The sequence below is a fragment of the Scyliorhinus canicula genome, chromosome 19 (assembly GCF_902713615.1).
Source record: "Scyliorhinus canicula chromosome 19, sScyCan1.1, whole genome shotgun sequence".
Lineage (NCBI taxonomy): Eukaryota > Metazoa > Chordata > Chondrichthyes > Carcharhiniformes > Scyliorhinidae > Scyliorhinus > Scyliorhinus canicula.
The window spans coordinates 76878506-76902795 of record NC_052164.1 but is presented as its reverse complement, the minus strand read 5'-3'; the positions used below and the strand labels follow the sequence as shown (position 1 = coordinate 76902795).

The window sequence follows — 24290 nt, the reverse complement described above, 5'->3', positions numbered from 1 at the left end:
TTGGCCTATATTTCTTCCTTTTCCCCTATTGTTTAACATGTCTTCAAGGCTCTGCATTGACAGACTGATGGATTAAGGATGCAACCACATACTTATTTTCACCTTGATTTAAACACTAAACTTGCACTGTAAACCTGGAGTAAGGGTAAATCTGACTTTTTAAAGAATTATTCTTTCAGGGAGTGTGGGCATCACTGGCTGGACTTGCGTTTGTTGCCTACTCCTACTTGACCTTGAGAAAGTGGAGGTGAGGTATCTTCTTAAACTGCTGCAGACTGGAGATACATGGGCTGAGGGTATGCAGGGTGGGGCGGGGGAGGGGGAGGGGGGAAGGGGGAGGGTCATTCTCTGCGGGAACTTTGAATCTTTGGGGAACAAAGATTGTTCTATCCCATGTACATATGAATCAGAGAATTCTGTGAATCTGCCAAAGACAGCAACATAGTATTACATATTTGAACTATCAGGTTAACATGTTATAGACTCCATTGAGCTTTCCCCCCCAGAAATGAACTGAAATTGGACCTTTTTATGGTGGACATGCATGAATCAATTTAAAAGAAGTAGAATGATCCTGGATATGATGCGCACTATTCCCACTAATGGGAAAGGAGGTAAACACACATTTGAACCAACACAGTTGGTGTCACTGATCTGAGCTGCTCCATCAATATTCTATGGAATGTAATGGCCTCTGATTGCATTGTGATATCATGCCAAGGAAGTCAAAGATGAACAACATGGGATGTATGGAGTTTTGCTTGATGAATCTTGGAGCTAGCAAAAATTTTGCAGATCCTTCCTCCAGGACATTGAATAAATTGGATAGAACTCATGATAAACTAAATTGCACCTGGTTTGCAAGCAGAAAGAACCAAACAGTGATATTTTCTTTCAATCAAGTATCAAATGTGAGACTAGAAGATATTTTGGACCAAAACACCATCCTTCAGGAACACTCCTTTCCTCTCCACATCGTATAATATTTTCTGCTTTACTTGAAAGGTGTTTGCTGCTTTTTCTTTGCAGCAAGAAGACAAAGTGCCCCTTGATTGCCTAACTGAAATCATATTGTTACCATAGATACCTGTGCCTGCTGGATCACTTGAATTGATGACGGTTCAGATCACTTATTTATAAATAATCAAAGTCCTAATTTATCCATCACGATTAAACAGAATGTTTAAAAAAAATATATTTAAGTTCATTGGTTGTAAACTAACCTTTGGGTAAAACAAACAAATCAATCCTTTAAATTAGCTGCAGTTAACCATCCCATTTTGCTGGTCTCGATTTCCCTGTTTAATGAGTTACCTCACAGTCTAATGGAAATGCATGATATTTAACTGATAACAATGGTAGGCAGACAAAAAGAGCTTGGCTCATTTGCCCATCAATATGCAAGAAAGAATGAAAAGTGAGAAAATAATTTATCGAATCACGTTGCATGATTTAAGACATCAATTCAGGAAGGGACAGACATGAGCCCAGCAGTGCAGAAGGCGAAATTACTGGCTTCAGTATCCAGCTGTTGGTGTTCAAAGTGACACTATATTTTTGAAGGCCATTATTCCACTCTTGTTGCAATTAGTAAGAGATTACTCTCGAGCTGTTGACAATAAACTGCAATTTGTTGTTGATTCTTTGCTTCCAGTCAGCACTTAAAAATGTTTCACTTCTGATTGAATGAACCCCTGACAGTGTCGAAAGAGGCCCCCTCCCTCATGCAGTAGAGAAAAGGAGATGCAGCCACAGAAATGACAGTGCTCTATACTGACCTTGAATCTGGGTCGAGCTCGTAGGCTCACTTACTTCTATAATCGGAGGAAATGGTGAAGGGGAAAGCAGGGAAGGAAAAGAAATGCAAAAAATACAGTTTACATATCCTTACAATCATGGCACTGAGCAGTAAAGTGAGGCCAGTGACAACACACATGCAATCAAATGAACCTGAAACAGAATGACGGTTACAGTTTGTTCATGGTGGTGCATTGTGGGATTGAACTGGGAAGAAGTCACCGTGGTTCTAAGTGGCAGCAAAGAGTTCACAATATTGATTCAACAAATACCACCGCGCTTTGGATAATTCTCTGGCAAACTGGTCATTGATACTGGCAATACATCTGAGTGAGACCCTGCTCAGATTTTCTTTCTTTTAATTCATTTGTGGGATGTGGGCTGGGTCAGCATCTATTGCTCATTTCTAATTGCCCTTGTTGGGCGTCAACCACATTGCTGCGGTTATGGAGTCACATGTAGGTCAGAATTCTTCTGGAGGACATATGAACGACAATGGTTTCATGGTCATCATTCGGCCAGATTTTTATTGAATTCAAATTTCTCCACCTGCTGTGGTGGGATTCGAACCAGGGTCTTACCCTTGTTCTCTGGAATAATAGCCCAGCGGCAATACCACCACACCACACCACACCACACCACACCACCACCTCCGCTCTACTACTTCACTAATGGTTATTTGTGGACTATGACTTGTTTGGGAAGACCTGCGTTTTTCCAGTGCTGTTGGCAGATTTAAAGAAAAAATAATCCTTCAAAGCACAAAAGTGGTTTTTACTCCATTTTACTTCGCTGCAAAGGAGGGAGACACATTGGGGAAGAAGGTGTTAGGAACTTGTAAATAAGTCAGTTCCCCCTGCAAAATGCAAAATGTAAAACATTATTCCGTACACCGCATCTAAAGAAAGTCATAAGGAGTAGAAAGTGAACCCTTCTATGCAAAGTCCTCTCTCTGTTGGTTAATTTTACAAGCCAAGTTACCTGCAAATATGTTGAAAGTTTGTGATGAGGCCAGAGGTCAAACCTTCTATCTTAAAGCTGAACTCAACATTCTCAATATCGGAAGTTTCAATTACCAATGGACAAACAGGGTTATTTCCCGGCCAGAGATTTTGGTTTTGTTTCTGTGCAGTACTCAGAGATCATTGCCAAGTAAACTGTTTCCGTAAAATCTGTTAATTATTCTCATATCAGTTCAAAGCTTGCAATATATTAATTACATCAATACTCCTTAAGGTCTTCAACTAAATTTAATTTGGAGGCCAGAATGGGGCCTTGTCCCAGATTGCAGCCAAGATCCCTTTTCCAGAATATTCCTAGTGTTACATTATTGCTGTCTGTCGAATGGTACCTTGTCACCAGATTTCCTTTTGGATTAAAGGGTCTGCATGAAACCTGTTGTCCAGTTCCTTTTTGTTTTCCATGAGCAGAGCCTGGGGTTATTATCTTTATTTTATTCCATTCCCAATACCATAACTATGAGAATGGCCAGTGACAGAGGTCAATATTCCCAGGCCCCAGATCAGCAGACTGTGGTTCGGGGTGTCTGTGTGTCTGCTGAGAGTAATCATCGTTGATGCCGTAATGGGCTTCCTAACTGTGTGTAGCCCTCAACTAAATAACAACAGACATATAGATAACAAGTATTAAAGCAATGAGCATAGACCTCTGTGGTTGCTTCATTGTGGCAGGGCGCAAGTGTGAGGTAGGGCGGACAATCGTGTTCTGGGCAGTAGTGACCCCAAAATAAAAATACTGGACATAAAGGCATCAAGAGACAAGTGGAGACAAATTTCCCATCGTCTGTCACTTGCCTCTGCGATACATGGGCACAGTCCTGGTGATGAAGCATCGACAGAGGCTGGTGGTAAACAGTGGGAAAATGGGGCGGCACGCGGCCCAGTGGATAGCACTGGGACTGAGGGGCTAAGGACCCGGGTTTGAATCCCAGCCCTGGGTCACTGTTTGTGTGTAGTTTGCACACTCGCCCCGTGTCTGCGTGGGTTTCATCCCCACAACCCAAAGATGTGCAGGTTAGGTGGATTGGCCACGCTAAATTGCCCCTTAATTGAAAAAAAAAGATAATTGGGTACTCTAAATTTATAAAAAAAAACAGTGGGAAATTAGTCCCTCATTCTTTTTGTTCTCATGGTGAGCTGCAGGCATGATAGGTTGTCCCAGTGTACAAGCTCGTCACTAAGAGTCCTGTAGTTGGGAGACAAAATTGGCTAGCGGGAGAAGCCAAAGCTAGCAATAGGCTCCAATTGAAGCCAGTAGAAGAGGGATATTGTCGCAAAACGACCCCATAGCTCTCACTCTCCCTTCCCTTTACCCAAGAGCTACTGCTGCAAAGCAAACAGTATGAAATTCACTTGATGAAATGGAAGCACTACCTGTGGAGATGCGGGACATGATCTACCCAAAGAGGGACAGAATCCCATAGTGCGTGGGATTAGCTGGGAGTTTCTCAGCGCTCGGAGTGCCGAGAAACATCCCACTTTTTAACGCTCATCCAGGTAGATTGGGGGCCTCAGCGGGGAACTCCCCGATGAGTTGCACTTAGCCCCACTTTCTGCACTGAGGAGGTCTGCTCACTGGATCTCCTCAGTGCAGTGAGAGATCGGGATGCCATTTTTTAATGCCGTCCGTTCTCTTGAGTCCCAGACATGACCCCAAAACCCCCAATGCCCAGGTGGCACCAACAGTGCCAGGGTACTACTCTGCCCAGAGGGAATGCACCAAGGGGGCCTCTAATCCCCTGGGAGACCCCCACATGTGCTAATCGGTCTAGTCGCCATTTGTGGAGACCAGTACTGAATGGTGCTTGTCCGAGGTCTCCAAGCCAAGGGAGTTAGATCCCATGCCTTGGTTAGTTCTTGGGAACGCATGTTAGAATGAAACTAGCCGTCTCGCTCTAATGTGCAGATTTGCCAGAAGGTCATCCCGCCCACAATGGGCGAGATCACAAAGTCTTGTGAGATCGTGTTCGATATTGCATGGTGTGGCGAGCTAGGTAGATTCCGGGAGTGGGATCTTTTTGGTTGCAGCGCGACCGGTAGATCCCGTCTGTGTAAAGTGCTGGCGGCTTAACTATAATGTTGGATTGAGGCCCACGGCCCAATTTTGCGTCACCTCATCTTGGGCAGTGCAAATTTTGGTTCCAGATGAATTTCTACCCCTGGAATTTTTAGACAAAGTCATAACCATAAGAACTGGGAGGAGGATTAGGCAATTCAGCCTCTCGAGCCTGCTCTGCCATTCAATACAATCACAGCTGATCTCATCTTGGGCTCAACCCCACTTCCCTGCCCTTTCTCCATAACCCTGCTACCCATTACCAATTAAAAATCTGTCTATCACCTCCTTAAATTCACTCAATATCCTGGCATCTACCACACTCTGGAATAGTGAATTCCACAGATACACAATCCTTTGAGAGAAGTTTATCTGTATTAAATCTGTTACCGATTATCCTAAAACTATGTCCTCTCATTCCAGACTGTCTCATAAGAGGAAAGATCTGCTCTACATCTACTTTGTCAATACTTTTTATCATCTTATATACCTCAATTAGATCTCCTCTCATTCTTCTAAACACAAGAGAGTATGGGCTTAAACTGCTCAATCTTCCTGCAGAAGACAAACCCCTCATCTCTAATCAATTGAGTGAACCTCCTCTGAACTGCCTCCAATGCAATTACTTCCCTCTTCAGATAAGGGGACCAAAACTGTACACAGTACTCCAGGTGCGGTCTCACCAATACCTTCTACAGTTGTAACAACACGTCCCTACTTTATACTTCATTTTGATACTGAAACTTTTCTGATACTGCATTTGTGATACTGATACGTTTCTCTCCATTTTATCCATTTGTAAATTTCTTATTTCCTCCGTGAAATCTCAACCACCATGGCTGTTTTTTTTCCTTTCTTCACAGGGATGACATCATTTGGCGAGGTAGAATTTTTGTTTAAGGCAAATTCATTTGATGGTTGCCTTTTGCCATAAGAAATCTTTATCACTTCAACACACGGTCATCAGATCTAAATTACTGTTCTGAAGCAATTTGTGTTAGGAAACAAATGAGCCCATTCGTTGCAATCATTTTTCACGAAGACATTATCCTTCTTTTTCTATGTCAGATGTACAATGAAATGCAATTCAGCATTACATCTATTGTGTGTTTTAATCATTAATTCATGTGTCTGGCTTCCACTGGTTTCTAAGAATCCCTTGATGGATCCTTTCACTGGACTGGAAATAACACTTTTGATTAGTATTATTCCTCAGGGTTCCCCAGCAGTTCAAGCTTTCAACAGTTCACACTCCCAACCACAAGGTTGCTACTGCGTATACCAGGGCTGTTTGACATTCAAACTCACTTAGCTTGGCTGAATAATCTCTGACATTAGATAGGGAGCCGGGAAACAGCGATGTGTTCTTTTGGGCGCGAGAGCGAAACAAGCCATAGAAAAGTGATCGCAATCTAGTTACCCAATAATAATTGTGAGCTCTGAATGTGGTTTATGGGCCACCTTGCTCTCAAGATTGAGAGGAATTCTAACATTATATGATGAAAGCAAAATACTGTGGTTGCTAGAAATCTGTTCTGGCAGCATCTGCGGGGACAAAAGCAGAATTAATGCTTCAGGTTTATGCCCCTTGCATTAGAACTGGCGTGACATCAAGCTGAAAGAGTAATTCTTCCCACAAATGATGTCCGACCTGTTGAGCGTGTCAGCATTTCCTGTTTATTTAAGATGATATGAAACGGCTCAGGTGTGCCGTGGTTCTGTGCCACTAAGTGCTAGGAAGCACATTCATGACTGTAGTGCCCCAACCTAGAAAGAGAACAAACCCCACCAAAACCTGTAAGGGAACACTGGTCTCAACTGGTCTTGTGTAAGTTAACATGGAGCACTAGGAATCATACTGGTCCAAATTGCTCTTTTGTATTGGGATGTTTATGACCTTAGCTGGAATATCAGCAAATGGCAAGTTGAGGTTTAGGCTCAAGCTCAGGTGGGAATAGGAAGCACTATTGGAAAAGTCAAACCTGGCCATTTTACCATCAATGGATTAAAACTATCAAGACATAGGCTGGGGCTTGGGAGCTGGATGACTGTACATCCACTTAATCAAGAATGGTGTAATTCAAGAGGAAGACGACCTAAAGTTGGGGAATTGGTTTTCCAAAATGCAATGTTCCCTGAGGGAATCATTAAGCTTGTCCAACCTATAGCTGAGCCATACAATCAGGTAACTCCCAGGATCAATCAGTTCCAGTGCTGAGTTTGTTACTATAAACCATTTAAGTGCTAGAAGCACCACAATTGACTTCAGCATCCTGTGTCAGAAATGGTTTGTTTTTCCAACAACTATGTATGATCCCAGTAAGAGTTGAGTGATTTTTTTTGATTGCATGCGGGGGAGAACATCAAGTGACTCAAGGATCGATCTCAATTAATAGCCTCTGCTGTTACTTGTGGGAAGTCACCAAAACCGCACACTTCAATCATACCCATGTGGTCAAGGTAACCTGCCCCAGTAATAGTCAAGTAGTTCAGGTGGGAGAAATTTGTCAAGAAAAAAATGGAACGGAAACAGTTAAAGAAAATTATCGTAGTCACTTTTCTTGGGCTGGGAGCAGCAAGGGTGTTTTTTCAGCTGCTGGAATGAAAACAGGGGCAGACAATGCCCCCCCCCCCCCCATCCAGTGTTTGAAGCACTGCTTCCTTTTTAATAAGCACCACAGCTCTACAGAGAAATGGGGATTTAAAGAGCTTCATTTGATGTGGTATTTTTGCCTGCACAACGTCTAGTGATAAAGGGAAAACATTATGGCGGAAGGAATGCATGAGGAGAACTATGCACAGAACCAGTTTGAGAGGGATGCTGAAAACCTGACAGTAAAATTTAAAGATAAAAAGTTGACCGATTTTGTGCCCGTGTCAAATTGTGCTTGAAGGGAGGTTGGGTCAGTAAATCTGCTGTAGCCTCTTCCACAGCCTGCGCTCCCTTTAAGAACAGCTGCACTTGCTAGGGATGGAAGAGAGCATCGGTAAAGAGTAAACCATCAGTAAAGGTGATTTCTCCTGTTAACTCTCCGCTTTAGTCAGGTGAAACAAGTGGTCTTGGAAAAACAAAACAGATGTTAGGTGGCAGGGATTGTTCTCCTGGGGAGGTGAGCAATTAAAAGGACATCTTCTGAGAGTCTAGGCTAGAAGAATCAGCAAACAGGCTGACATACTTGCTGTGCAACAGCATCTGTCATGACCTTCTCAACAGAGCTATTTTTGTGGAATGACACAGATAAAATTCTACAGTAAAGATGAAACGGGAGTCTTGAACGACACTGAATATCAACGAGTCAGGAAACCCTGCCTGTTTCTGTTAAAGACTTGCCAAGTGATTTTGCTAAGAGGTTTCTTGGATATTTTCAGAAAAAATTACTGCGTTTTAATTGATGCCCGATATTAATGTTGACAGTTGACAAAATTAATTCTGATCATACTGAGCCTTGGTTGCTCAGTCGCTGCAGGACATTGAAGCAAGATTTTGTTCCTGATAATGATAAAGCCTGCAGTACATCTCATCACTTTTGCCACCTGCCAGGAACATGAAGTTGTTTCCACGACTCTCGCTGTTGCCTCTGCTGTTCGACTATCAGATTTAAATCACAAATATTCTTAATGTCTGCTCCCCTCCTCAGTTGCCAGGTTTTCACCTGCTATCACTGCAGTCCGATTTTGCACTGAACTCCACAGAGAAACAATTTGAAATCTAAATAATCACAGAAACGCTTGCTTTCCACATTTTCTATTCGTATCTAAACTGAAAGGGGGTGTGTGTTTCATTTTACTGTGCGATTAATGGTAGTGTGAACCTTAACGTCTTTAGAGTCAGTCCTGCACTGCTTAAAATCCTGTCATGTGCACTTAATATTATAATGTACGAGCGGTCCAGCAAACTATTTTCAAAGTTTTAAAAGTGCTTCGCATTCACTGCAGATATACTATAAAGGTGTGGAGTCCAAGTACTGTGAACCATCAATGGCTAAACTGCACAAAACCTGTGCTGCATCAATGGAGAACTTGCAACGTAACTACTTTTCAATAACTTTCATACAACCAGTCATCTTGGATGTCTGAAACCCCACTGTGCTAATAAATTGGCATGGAGTGCAAATTAACTCATTCTGTGTGAAATGGGATTAAAGGCTAATGTGTTTTCCAGCAACACACCAAGCAACATGCAATTCCTCCAGTGAAATTTTCCTGCTAATACAATTTAGGTTATTAAAAAGAAATGACAAGTGCTTGGAGATTTCAATGGAAAGTACTCGGAAATTAAAATGGCTGGAGCATGTAACGCAACCGTAATTATTATTGCACAACTACAAATAAAGGCATCTATGCATCTGACAATCAGAACATCTTTATGCGATAATAGAACCAACATAATTATTTTATCAATACAGCCAGGGTGAAGTAAACATGTAACGTCATGAAAATATGTGAATATGGAATGGAAAATTATGGTGACTGACAACTGGTTTCATATGGCTTACAACTTGAGTGCAATGGAAAAGCTAGATATTAGGCAAGAGCAAAGTGAACTTCACTGTAAAGAACATTTTAAGTTAGGATAACATTTGTTAACCAAATTTAGAGCTGCATTCAGCGGACGTAATTGTTCATCATTCTTAAATCAAAAAAACACCCTCCATGAAAATTGTTTTTAAACTGAGAATACAAATTGACATCAGCCTGTGATCGTCTGATCCACTGCTGTACTTATTGCAACACAATTCTGGCAGCAATAACAGAATGTGCGCAGGCTGGGAAATAGGTCCACACAAGCTCATTTGCAGATGCCATGCTTTTTCACAAAGCTGACAAAAATATCTGCAATGCTGAATTTTAAAGTGAGATGTTCCCTTTTCCACATTGTCTTGACAATTTTCAGTCCTCCTCTCCTGAGAGTGTTGCATTTGATAAGGTGAGGTTTCCATGCCCACTGGTTGTCCTCATGTCCCTCACCCAAGGCTTGATGAACCTCAGCAGTGAATGTTAACAGGTTAACAGCTGAGGATGATTTTGTCTTCAGCCAACATCCCCACTTACGCATTTTCACCAGGATTTCTGGCTAATGATCAGGACATTGAATCCTGACTGACGTTCTCCCCCCCCCCCCCCCCCCCCCCCCCCCCCATATCATAAGAGCATTAAGGTCAACTGTTTACAAGTCCCTGGGAAATGATACGAGGTATCAGGATGAACTGGAAATTGAATCTATTACCTATTTTGTCCATATGGGTCAGCAATTCACTGGGTAAAATTGCCCAGCTATTGATGAGGATCATGATGTGGAGATGCCGGCGTTGGACTGGGGTGAGCACAGTAAGAAGTCTTACAACACCAGGTTAAAGTCCAACATGTTTGTTTCAAACACTAGCTTTCGGAGCACTGCTCCTTCCTCAGGTGAATTCACCTGAGGAAGGAGCAGTGCTCCGAAAGCTAGTGTTTGAAACAAACATGTTGGACTTTAACCTGGTGTTGTTAGACTTCTTACGATGAGGATCATACACAACCATGCACATGTTCTGGGGTGTAATACTCCCCCTTCCACTCATTTCTAGGGAAAATGAATCCTGTCCGGGAATATCATGACCACTAAAATTTTACAAAACAAATTATTTTACCATTCTGCATAATCTAAGAACCAGCTCTAAACTGGAACTCGTTTCTCTGAGGCTCTGTTAATAGAACAATCTGATGTAAGAATAAACCAGATGCCCAGGGCTGTGCAGAAATCCTCCTCCTCCACTGCAGCAACTAATGATTTTCTTTGCTGGCACTTACTGTGCCAAATTAGTATTTGTTTAAAGCCAGGTGTTCCTGGTATAAACAAGCAGGTCACATGATGCTAATCAAAATGGTGGTGAACTGCACTCCATTGTAGACTGTTGCTTTTATCTATGAATCGTCCTTTAACAATAACTATAACAGACGTTGTGAATTGTAAGTGTGGAATTCTGTTCATAAACATGCCCCTGGCAGCTTCTGCTTTAATATCACACCTTTCCAGGTCAACAACTATTTTTTTCTCTTTGCTCTTTCATGGGAAGTGTGGCACTGTTGATAAGGCCAACATTTGCTGCCCATCTCTGATTGTCCTTGGACTGAGTGACTTCTTGGACATTTCAGAGGGCAGCTAAGAGGCAACAACATTGCTGTGAGTCTGGAGTTACACGTCGGCCAGGCCAGGTAAGGACGGCAGACTTCTTTCCCGAAAGGGCATTAAGTGTACATGATGGGTTTTTATGACAATTCATCATTGTGTCAGCGATGGGACACAAAACATTCACACTGGGGCAAACTGGGGGATGGGGATCTTCAGATACTAGAATCAAGAAACATTGAAGCGGGTTCAGATTATCCTGCTGCAATGTTTCTTTTTCTCAGCATAAGAAAATCCCCATCAAGCTGATGCTGTGTGAACACTGTACGTGGCTGCATCTGATATTGGGGTCCTGTAGCTCCAGTGTGGGGCCCACTGTTCCGGGATGCAGATGAGAGGTGGCAAGAGGGATTGTTGGGTGCCAAGGTGGGCTGGTTAAAAGGCCTGCTTTGGTTGTCTGGAATTTCGTCCGAATTGTTTTGTTAAACATCAGGCCTTCTAGCCTTGCCCCTCACACCTCCCACCCTCCACAACCCACCCCTTACACCCCCCCCAACACATGCCAACATGTGCCTCCAACCCCCAATAGTCATTCCACCTTCCATGCTAAATTAGTGCTCCATCCCACCCCATGACCCTTTATAGACCCCATGCCAATCCACCCAACACCCTTTGCTCTTCCATCCTTCATGCCAACTCACCTGGTATCGACCAAGGCCAAACTTCAGGACCCATGTTCATGAAATGAGATAAAGTTCTAAAACACCTATTTCAGTAAAGTCCCGCAGTTCATGAGGGTTAAGTTCCTGCAAATTCTCACAAAGGACAAAATTTCAAACGTCGAACATACTTTGTAATGGGACTTAATTAGGTAGGTTCCAGCCACCCTGAAATCTGACATTTAAAAGCACGGAGGCAATAAAACTATGGTCTGAGTGCATTCAAGACAATTTTACTGGATAAATTATTCAACAAAGCAAGAATTTCCCTGGGTCGTTTTCTGCTCAACTCTGACTCAATCATGTTGAGCAAAGTGCTGCACTGTACCGGTACTGTAAAATACAGGTCAGGAGTTACTGTAAATCACAGCAACCTACATGCAAGTACAGATGATGTACGTGCAGTGCACACTTCATTCTGGGGTAACTTTATCATGGAAACCTTGGTGTTTCTATCTTCTGAATGCCGAATTTTCTTTATTCAAGAATGTCGGCATGGGGCCTGGGGCAGAAGCACCTACAATATCTGTATGTGTGTTGAATGCATTTCCATGCACAATCTATAGACACACCCTAATTACAAATACACTGTAATAATGCACATACACTAACTATAATTATATACACTTACAAACACACATACCATAATACACACTAACAATCCTATACAATCCGAAAACCTGCTTCAAAGTGAACCATAACAGGTTGTGAGGCATCATGGGGTTTATGGCTAAGGGACTTGGCCATTTGTGAAACCTTGTTAGTTCTCATGGACAGAAATGGGAATGGCTTATGCAGCGGGACATCCCTTATCAGCAACTGCCTCTGGGGAATACTGCTTGTAGCACAGAACCACAGAACCGAAGGACAGTCAATAAGGGGGTCCTCCATCTGTTGTTGAGCAGACCTCGCATCCCCATGCTACCTGGCAACTAATAATTGTTATTGAATTGTTTCCAGCCGACATGGGCTGGGTAGCTGTTTCCATGACTGCATAAAATGTTCATGATTTCATTTGTCCAGCGGACAGGCACTTGGTATTCCCAGCGGCCTGCTCCCCGCTCGGGTAACAAATTGTTTAACGTTGAAGCATACCCAAGTGTTGAGATGGATGGAGGGGGGGGGATGGATGGATGGATGGGGGGGGGACCATCCCATACTGTATTGAGGTTGGGGAGGGGTCAGGAGTTGCTTCGGGGACCTTGGAGATCGGGACAGCATTTAAAAATGGCATCCTGACTTCTCGTCACACTGGGGTGTTCCGGCGAGCGGTACGCCTTGGTGTACAAAACAAGGATATGTGCAGCCTTGGCCATGCATTCTCCGCAGAGGCCCCTTATACAACATGCGTCATGTTGCATAGCCACGTGTTTCTTGGTGCTGCAAGCACCGGGAACCATGTGGCTAAATGTGCTCACTATGGGACATTGATCCCAATTAGTTGAATCGCCCCCTCAGTGCCGTGGGGTGGAGCAGGAATCTGGAATATTTTCTGCAGCGGTGGCTAGTGGGAAATGATGCCAAATCTTCCGCCCTGACCGGACTAGTTATGCACCTGGTTGTTTCACTGCATATTCGGTGGCAGGGCACGACTCGATGGTGCACAGTCTGGATGCCGTATTGCAAAGAGCCCAACATCATTGTCCCATTGTTCAAGATGAAGGTGGACCTCCTGAGATCTCCGCAACATTGAGGCTGGAAGATGGATCCCTCCTGCACACCTGATGGCAAGGTCCACCTCAGAATGTACCCCCACCCACGGCCAGGCTCCCAAACCCTGGAAGCAGTGGAGTGCCGACATCTGCATGTCACCTTGTTCGGAATGGATTCACGCCAGCGTGTTTTTGTCATTGGCATCATGGAGAATCTGACGTGGGAGAATCTTGGACTCATTCCGGCCTCTGGAAATTTTTCAAATCTTCCATGGAAGGCACCAGTGGAGATTCCGCTGTAAATTCATGCCAACGTGAAAATGATTTCTGAACATCCCACCACAATCAGCCCCCCCTCCATCGAACCCCTGGCACAGGTTAGATGAATTCCACCCTATTCCAGAAGCTACGCCCTTTAGGACTTAGCCAGTTTGGTGGGTAATGGTGCTACGGAACCATCTTGGTGAAAGACATTGAAATCTCCCACACACAGTACATTCAGTGTCTTTGCCACCCTCACGGCTTCTTCCAATTGGTGTCCAACATGGAAGAGTTCTAATCGATTAGCTGAGTGGATATGGAAGGTAGAAATCATTGCCCTTTTGAGTTACTGCCACGAGACTTCATGGGTCAATGTTGAGGACTCCCAAGGCAATTCCCTCCTGACTGTATATCACTGTGCTGCCACCTTTGCTGGGTCTGCCCTACTGGTGAGACGTAGAATGGCTCAAGGATGGCGTCTGGGACATTGGGCGAAACTCTCCGACCCTCACCCGGGGCCAGCGAAAATCCCGCCCCCGCCGTGGCAGAAATTCTCCGCCACCCGGGAATTGGCGGGGGCGGGAATCATGCCCCGCCGAACAACGAGCCCCCTGCGGCGATTCTCCGGCACGCGATGGGCCGAAGTCCCGCCGCTGAGAGGCCAATCCTGCCGCCGTGGTTTGAACCACCTCTAGTGGCAGCAGGATCGGCGGCGCGAGCGGACCCCCGGAGTCCTGGGGCGGGGGGGCGCGGGGCGATTGGACCATGGGGGGTGCCCCCACGGTGGCCAGGCCTGAGATCGGGGCCCACGGATTCTCTTCCGCCTCCACGGCCACCACCATGGCGGAGGCGGAAGAGAATCCCCCAGCGCGCATGCACCGGTGGTGACGTCAGCGGCTGCTGACGCACTGGCGCATACGCGAACCGGCGAAGTCCTTTTTGCCAGCCCCGGCGCCGGCTGGCGGGCGTCAAAGGCCGCTGGCGTCTGTTTTGGCGCCAGTCGGCGTGGTGCCGACCACTCTGGCGCGGGCCTAGACCCTCAACGTGAGGGCTTGGCCCCTAAAGGTGCGGAGAATTCCACTCCGCTGCGCCGGGACCCCCCGCCCCGCCGGGTAGGGGAGAATCCCGCCCATTATCTGTGAAGTATGATTCGGAGAATATGACCATGTCAGGCTGTTACTTGTCTAGTCTGTGGGACAGCTCACCCAATTCCAGCACAAGCCTTCAAATGTTAGGAAGGAGGTCCTTGACAAGTCGACAGGGCTCAGTTTGCTATTGTCCTCCCTGGTGCCAAAGTCAATGCTGGGCACATCCGGTTCATTACTTTCAGACTTTATGGCAGTTTGATTCAACTGAGTGGCTTACTGGGTCATTTCAGGGGGCAGTCAAGAGTTAACCATATTGCTGTGGCTCTCCAGTCACACACAGGTGAGACCAGGTATAAAAGATATTAGTAAACGTGGATGAGTTTTTATGCCAATCGATAATGGTTTCACGATCAACATTACAGCGACGAGCTTTTAATTCCACATTACTGTTAATTGAATTTTAAATTCCATGAGCTGGCATTGTGGCATTTGAACCTGTCTCCCCACACAGTATTAGCCTGGGTGAATCCTGTGACATTATCACTGTGCCATAGGCTCCACCTTCCAACCCAGGCCCCGTTTGCCAGTTTTTAAATGTCCATAGAATTGTGGAAAATTGGGCTCGGTGTTAGAAGTCGGAAAATACCAACATCCATCATACTGACGAGGGAACAAAACAAACTACAAAATCTCCATTTTCAAGTTGCATTTGTTGAAGATTAAAATTTTGAAAGTGCAGTTTTCCGGAAAGTAATACTCTCGCGCCTGGCACCGAGGGAACACTTGTGAATGTCAGACTTTCTTCAGAACAGTGCACACAGTAATTATCAGTTGTCGCTTGGCTATTGCATTGTGAAAAGTACAGAAATAGCCTGCTTCAACCCCTTGGATCTGTGTCTCATGCTGTTATATTTGTCGGAAATGTAAGAAAGTTTGTCTAATTAGCTTCAATTAATTTGGCACACTGCTTTCCTGCTAAAGTAGTATTGAATCTGTTATGTTGTTCGGCGATTTGTTCAGGCAGGAGCTCACAACCATGCCAATCATTCACTGTGAACTCTTGGTGGTTACATTTGTTAGCCCCTTCCACTTCACCCGGGCACATGTTCATCTCAAAATTAAGCCAATTAAAGTTTCTGACAAAAACATACAGAATGCTTGAAATCGACTGACAATTTCGCTGGAAATGTTTCACTTTGGATCTGCTGTGAATGTCATCACTGCTCTCCTTAAGAAAAAAAATCCCCTGATTCTTCTGTGTTCCAGTGTCTCTTTTAAATCATCAGATTGCCTGCCTGACATCCAGCACTGGGTGAATAGAATTTTTCCCCAATTAAATATTGGGAAAACAGCCCTTTTCTGTGGTGCCTGCCCAAGTTCCCTTGCACTAGAGGCATCCCTCACTTTCCGGTAACTGTCTTGAGGCTGAATCATGTTATTTGTAACTTGTGTCACATTTGACCCAGTGATAAGCTACTGATCATGTACTCTAGCCATCAGTAAGACTGCCCATTTCCAGCTGGGTAACAATGCTCGAATCCTCCCTGCCTCAGCTCATCAACTGCAGAAACCCTCATCCTAGCATGTGATACTTCTAGACTTGACTACTCCTGAGTGTTCCTGGCTGGCCTCCCAGATTTTACACCCAGCAAACTTGAAGTCATCCAATATAATGCGGCCTGTGTCCCTAATCATACAATGTCCTCTTCTCCCAATATCCCTGGGCCTGCTGATCGATATTGGCCCCAGATTAAGAAATGCCTCACTCTTTGTTCCCTTATTGTTGCTTTCAAATCACTGCGTAGGTTGTTCTCTCCCTATATTTGATATCTCCTTCAGCCCTGCAGCATTCCAAGGTATCTATGCTCTTCGGGTTCTGACCTGTTGAGCATCCAGTTTTAATTAATCAACCACTGGTTGCTGTGCCTTCAGTTACAAAGGCCCCAAACTCTGGAATTCCTTTCCCAAACCTCTCCACGTCCTTTAAAGATGATCTGAAAACTGAGAGGGCGCGATCTAACAGCCATGACACGCCGGGCGAGAATTCGCGTAAGCCGGTTAGATTGTGTGAGAGGCCAAAATCAGGAACTGCGCTGGGTGCAGTTCCGTTCGAACCGACCCGCTGCTGTTGGCGAGATCTGGATCCCACTGTGATGTGGCAAGAAAGGGCAGCATGGTAGCACAAGTGGCTAGCATTGTGACTTGGAATGCTAGAGACCATCGTGAAACTGATGGGATGCAGATGAAGGCCCAACCACCCCCCGCTATGGGACTTAGTCCCAGATGGTAGAACTCCATCTGTTATCTTTGTTATGGGCAACACTGCTGCCTCACGGCATCGAGGTCCCAGGTTCAATCCCAGTTCTGGGTCACTGTCCGTGTGGAGTTTGCACATTCTCCCGTTTTTGCATGGGTTTCGCCCCCAAAATCCAAAGATGTGCAGGGAAGGTAGATTGGACATGCTAAATTGCCCCTTAATTGGAAAAACTTAATTGGGTACTCTAAATTTATATTAAAAAAATCTTTCTTCAGGTATTTGTTGAAGACTTAGGAGTCCTGCAAAATAGAAATATTAATTGGGAAGCACGGTAGCACAAGTGGATAGCATGGTGGCTTCACAGCGCCAGGGTCCCAGGTTCGATTCCCTATTGGGTCACTGTCTGTGCAGCGTCTGCACGTTCTCCCGGTGTCTGCGTGGGTTTCCTCCGGGTGCTCCGGTTTCCTCCCACAGTCCAAAGACATGCAGGTTAGGTGGATTGGCCATGCTAAATTGCTCTTAATGTCCAAAACGGTTAGCAGGGGTTATTGGGTTATGGGGATAGGGTGGAAGTGAGGGCTTAAATGGGTTGGTGCAGATTTGATGGGCTGAATGGCCTCCTTCTGCACTGTATGTTCTTTGTTCTAAGAAACCATAGGAATCAGTGCTTGTATGAGTGGAGGTGAAAAGAAGGAATGAAAGGTGAAGCAAAATCTCTTTCTTTTGTGTGCCTTATGCTCTCTGAAAACCCCGGTTATGCTTAAACAACTGTTTCACAAGGTTCTACAATGAGATTCCCTTATCTTCACCCCCACCACCCCACCCCCCACCCCCCCCCCCCACCACAGCCCAACCCCCTGAATGCAGCCCACTTCAGAAAAAAAGTTATCTTTGTACTTTACATTAACATATTTTTAATCCTTCCATGCTGCGACAAACCAAAAATAGAGGCTTGTACTGGTTGGGTGGAGAATGGAATCCTAAATAGTAGAGAGATTGCGGTAGCCACTGTGGCGATATGCATCACTGTAGGTACACAAGGGGTTAATGTAAATACACTGGGACTAAGTAAACACTAGAGGGAGCACCAGGGACATCATGACACACAGACATTCAACCAATAGGTCAGTAAGATAGGACACGACCAATGGGCAGTCAAGACACACCCAGAGGTGTCACTACCACAAGGGGGCTACCCATATAAAAGGACAGGGCACTTCTCTTTTCCATAGGCAATGCTCAGAGAGACAGGGGCAGATCAGGAAGCATCACACCCACTGCATGGATTAGAGCAGACTGGTTAGTTAGATTGAGTTACTATAGCAAGATTAGCAGGAGAGTTGAACTCAAGTAGGAGAATTGTTAACTGTTCAATAAATGTATTAAACCTATCTCCAAGTCTGAACCTTCCTTTGTCAGAGTATACATCAAGGAAGCAGCTTATGCTACATGAAGAAGCATAACACAACAGCCACTACAGTTTGGGGTCTGCATTAGTGCAAGAGCAGCAGTGGAATTTCTTGTGATATTGCAAGCTGTATGTAGCTACTCCTGCCAGGTGGTCTGCTGCAGTGGTTAGCTACATTCACCCACTGCAGCTCATTTGCAATAGCTCTGTGACATCCATCATCCAACTACACCTAGGTTGAGCCCTTTTCCACTTTGCCCTCTCAAAGTGATCTCTGCAGATTTTCTGCTCCGATCAAATGGCTGAAATACTGACATTTTCTTTTCTGGATGTCTTCATGAGTTTTGAATATGAAATGTTTAGCATGCATCAGAGGATCCAATTTTCAAAGCCCTCAACTTTCTTCCCCAGATCAGATGATTAGTTATTGTCCATGTTTCTGAGGCATTCAGGAATGCAGATAGTAGCATCTAGTGAGTTTTGTTTGCTTGTTACAAACTCTAGTTTTCTAGAACACTGCCTTCATCTTCACAAAATCCCTTCTGGATATCTCTAACCTTCAGATGAACATCTGCATCGCATTTGGCATCTTCTTGAACCATATAATCCCTACAGAGCAGAAGGAGGCCATTCTGCCCATCGGGTCTGCACCCACCCTCTGAAAGAGCATCCTGCCTATGCCCACTCCCTTGCCCCATCCCCGCAACCCCACCTAGCCTGCATATCTTTTGGCAATAAGGGGACGTTTAGCCTGGCCAATCTTTGCACATCTTCTGTGATCATGTGTCCCCAATAGATATCCCCAAGTTTATCTATTTGTTCCAGTGTGACACCATTTGCGATGACAGGGGGAAAACCCACAATAGTCTGAACATAGACAGATAACCTTTTGTGGAGACAGAACAACCGTTGCAACAAACAAGTGGGACTGAGGGAAAGAGGAGACAGGGAGATGGCTCCTGAAGATACAATTTTAAAACCTATTCCTGAGGCAGTCAGATGAAAATCTTCTAGCAGTTGGTTTACAATAAATGCCATCCCACCTGGGAGAACCAACCCTGCTGGGAGGAGCAATGTTCAGGCAGAAAGAATCAGACAGAGTGAAATATAAGGTGAGCATGTGAAATAATGCAAAAGAAAAAAATGTTTTAACCATCAGCCACAATGGAAATGGTGACAGGAGATATTTACTAGAAGAATAGCAATTGTGGATATCATGCAATATTTTTAAAAAAGGATTCAAGAAACAAAATCGTAAAGTGCTGCTGACAGCAAATTATGCAGTGTGGAAAATTGTATCGAGGATTGTAATGGAATGCTGAAGGATATAGATAAGCCTTCAGGATGGACAGATAAATAGCAAATGCAGTTTATTGTAGAGCAATGGATTAGAGGATCAGAGGTACTTTGGTATTCAGCGACATTAATCATTAAAAGGTGGTAGTACAAGTAGATTACACCAGAAAAAAAGCAAAGGGAAATCTTTGATTTGTGTTCAGAGGCATGGAATGCAAAAGCAGGGAAGGTTCTATTGAACTTCTCCCTTAACTTAAGTGCAGTTGGAATAACAGTTTCAGGCATTCACATGAGAGAAGCTGCATTGAAACATTAAAACGGCGCAGCACTGATTCCACTGGAATGTCATCATTGTGCTGAAAGATTTCCAAATTTGAGGCTACTTTCAGTGGAGTGGAGCACTCTCTTAGAAGTCTTCAAGTTGATAAGGGTTCTCAAAGAGAAACAGTGATAGATTGTTTTTCCTAGTTTGTGAAATGTTAAAGAGAAGGCATAAATTGGAATCGAGGTAGAAAAAAGCATTAAGGGGAGGTTGCAAATATTTCTTTATACAAAAAGTGATTCTGACCGTACAATAATTTTTGAAGCAGAATCAATTAAATCAGGAAAGCGTAGAGCAGTTAAGTCACAAGGAGGTTTGGCAAGATTGGATTTATTTTAATGCGAGGAGTCTGACAAGTAAGGCAGATGAGTTGAGTGCTCAAATTGAAACATGAGGGTACAATGTCATTCTGTCACCAAGACATGGTTAAGAGAGGGGCAGGATCAGCAGCTCAAAATTCCAGGATACTTCGGGCGAGATACAGAAGGAGGTAAAACAGTAGGGGATGTCGCAATGTTGATCAGGGAATCAATTACAGCAGTGAGAAGGGATGGCATCTTGGAAGGCTCTCCAAATGAAGTCATATGGGTGGAATGTAAACCAAAAAGGGGCAATCACATTGCTGGGGATTTTCTATTAGCCCTCTTACAGTCCAGGAGAAAGAGAAGGGCAGATATGTCGGAAATTTTCAGAGAAGTGTACAAGTAATAAGGTAGTGATAGTGAGCGATTTCAACCTCAAAACATTAACTAAGGTAGTCACAGTGTGAAATATTTAGAGGGAGCAGAATTCTTAAAATGCATCCAGGAGAACTTTGCATCCAGGAGAACTTTTCAAACAGTACGCAGAAGGTCCTTGAAGAGAGGAGGCGGTCCTGGACTTAATTTTAGATTACGAAGCTGGACAGGTCGATGCCGTTTCAGATTTTGCAGAGTGATCATAACTCCGTTAGATTCAAGATTGTTATGGAAAAGGACAAAATAGGCCTGAAATAAAAGCTCTAAATTGGGGGAAGGCCAATTTTAATAAGATCCATATGATTTGGCCAGAATGGGCTGGGAATAGACAATTTCAGGTAAATCTGTGACAGAACAGTGGGACACATTCAAGAAGGAAATTGGAAGAGTACAGGGCCATTACCAATCAAGAAAAAGGGTGGGACCAACAAATCCAGGTAAACCCTGGATATCGAGGGATGTACAGCATTGAATAAGGAGAAAAAGGGAGGCTTATGGCAGATGCCAGGGCTCAAAATGACAGAAGTGCGAGAGATGCATAGAATGTTCAAAAGGGAACTTAAAAAGGAAATTAAGAGAGCAAAAAGGGCACATGAAAATATACTGGCAGCTAAAATAAAGGAAAATTCCTCAGTTGATTTGCAAGTACATTAAAGATAATTAGGGAAACGACAGGACCTATGAAGGACCAGAGTGGTAATCTGTGTGTGGAACTGGAGAATGTAGGTGGGTTTCCAAATGAATATTTTGTGTTGGTGAATCATAGAATCTACAGTGCAGAAGGAGACCATTTGGCCCATCGAGTCTGCCCCCGGCCCTTGGAAAGAGCACCCCACTTAAGCCCACACTGCCCTATCCCGTGACCCAGTAACCCGGTGTGGGTATAGAAATCAGGGAGAAGGGCAGTGATAAAACTAAATAAATTAACATAGACAGAGACGTGGTCTGAGTGATCTGTCGAGCTTAAAAGTAGACAAGTTTCCAGGGTCAGATGAAATGTATCTCAAGCTGTTGAGTGAGGCAAGGGAAGAAATAGCAGGGGTGCTGGCAATAATTTTAAATTCCTCTCTGGCCACAGGAGAGGTGGCGAGATCAAACAGACATTCAGAAACTAAAAGACGGAAATAGAAACACCTTCGCTGCGAGCACGCATGGCTGTGGGAGAGTGGAAGGAGAAGTTTTGATGGAAGGAGCAGGCCCCAAACGACCAAAACAATATAGGTTCCCTAAATAAGCAGAAGAGGAAGTACCAAAAGTAATTGCAAGCTTACTACAGCAAGGAGTGCTACAAACAATAACCTCCACTAACAATTCCCTGATTTAGCCGGAAAGGAAGCTAGATATCTCTTGGCATCTAACTACAGACTATAGAGAGCTTAATAAGGTAACCGCCCCTAACCGCGACAACTATGTTAACCAACCCCGAAACAATGATGAAACAGAACCCTCAGGCAAAATATTTTACAGTCTTGGATGTTAGGAATGGATTCTCATCTATCCCACTGAACAAGCAGTGTCAGTACAAATTCGCCTTCACATTCCAGGACCAACAGTGCACTTGGACATGTCTACCGCAAGGGCTCCACAATTCGCCCTCAATATTTTACCAAAGATTGGCACAAGGCTGAGCCGAATTCTCAAAACCAAAATGCCGAGTACAGAATGTAGATGATCTACTGCTGCAAACAGAAACGAGGGAGGAACATTTGCAATTGCTCAGTGAGCTATTGAACCTTTTGAACAAATTGGAATTAAAAGTGTACCTCAAGAAGTCCCAGATCATGAAATCACAGGTCACCTATCTGGGAATAACCATTACACATGGAAACGAGAAAAAAAAGGTAGAATAAAAACCATTATCAAATTCCCATTGCCAACCAATCTGAAATCACTCCAATCATTTGTAGGCCTCGTGGACTACTGTAGAAACCATATTGTTGGATTTGCAACAAAAGCTGCATCCCTGTCAGATCTATTAAAGAAATATGCCCCCTGGAAATGGAAAGAACAACATACCCAAGCCATACTTGAGTTAAAACAAGCTCTCGCTATGTTACCATACCCTTCAGGTCTCTGACCCTGAACTACCTTTTGTGCCAGAAGTAGCAGCCACTGAAGTCACCATTTTGGCAGTCTTACTGCAGGAATGGTATGGGAGATTGGACCTATTGCTTAAATATCTAGGTTACTAACTCCTGTGGAAGAAGACTGTGAAAGGCACCTACTAGCAGTATTTTGGGCTGTGGAGCACTTTGCATACATAATTGGATTAAATCTGTTTTCTATTTTAACATAACACACCCCTCTCCAATTGTTATTGGATGGAAGAATAAAAGATGGTACAATGAGCCAAAATTGCATTGTCGCCTGGACCCTGATGATCCAGGGATGGGGCATAGCTATAACATAATAGCACCCTACCAGCAGACAATTTAAATTATAGTGGGGAGTGACACGAGTGCCAAAATTTGACAGCAAAAGATCACAAAACAAAATGGGGGAGGTGGCAAGGCAAAAGCCACTCACCAAACAAGCACTAAAACAAAGTACAGCAGAGGAAGAGAAAGATATGGGTCCAAAGGGCACCCAAACCCATATATTAAACATTTTTGTAGATAGCTCCTCCATAGTGGAGGATGGCACCCGTAAAACAGGATGTGGCATCTAGGGTGAAGATTGAAAGGCAATGTCATCTATGAATTAGCACTTAAACTGCCCGGTGCTATGAGCATACAGGCAGCTGAACTGGCAGCTGTGGCTTATGTTGTAAGTTACCACCAGGATTTTCCAACACCAGCAGACGCCCATTAAGATAGTATGCATGTGTGCAGCAGCCTAACAGATTTCCTACCACCATGGGAAGCCAGAGGCTTCATATCTGCAGATTGTACACCTTTGTTCTCTGCCCCATTCCTTAAATACATCTGATCACAAGCCCAAGGTCGAGAGTATGGAGTAATTAAGGTAAAGACCCATCACAACTCTTCTCCTGCCTGCAAAGCAGGAATGGATGAATTAGCAAAAGAGAGTGCCCATGACGGGATCCCATGGCAACCCCCTACTGAAATGAAATGAAAATCGCTTATTGTCACAAGTAGGCTTCAATGAAGTTACTGTGAAAAGCCCCTAGTCGCCACATTCCTGGCTGTTACGGGAATTGAACCGTGCAACTGGCCTGCCTTGGTCTGCTTTCAAAGCCAGCGATTTAGCCCTGTGCTAAACAGCCTCTACTCTCGAACAAACAGAACAAATGGGCTCAGTAGCCTCTAACCAAATCAAGGCTCGAGGATCATAAAGCAGCCCAAAGGGAAGATAAAGAGATTCCCTCATTCATCGAAGGAGATATGCCTGACTCCTACAATAATTGGAAAATTAAATTAAGAATGAATTGTACTAAAAGAAGGAAGGTACGTGGTAACGATCCAAGATAGAAACCAAACCGTTTACCAGTGTCATGATGGGCATGGACATCAAGGAACTGACACAACCACTGACAGGATTGGAAACCTGTGTTGGTGGCCAAATTATGCCAAAGATGTGAAACATTATATAGAAAATTGTATAGTGTG

The 24290-nt window shown here is 44.2% G+C and overlaps 1 protein-coding gene across 5 annotated transcripts in view; it reads right to left on the bottom strand.

The window, feature by feature from the left end:
- Positions 1–24290, bottom strand: part of LOC119954114 (opioid-binding protein/cell adhesion molecule-like) — a 1170645-nt gene that overhangs the window by 27568 nt on the left and 1118787 nt on the right. For 3 of the 5 annotated variants that reach the window (XM_038779012.1, XM_038779011.1, XM_038779013.1), the window contains one exon: positions 1779–1814. The exons of the other annotated variants lie outside the window; for them this stretch is intronic. In XM_038779012.1, coding sequence (XP_038634940.1) covers positions 1779–1814 — 36 coding nt within the window. The remainder of the gene's footprint in view (positions 1–1778; positions 1815–24290) is intronic. 5 annotated transcript variants of the gene reach the window in all.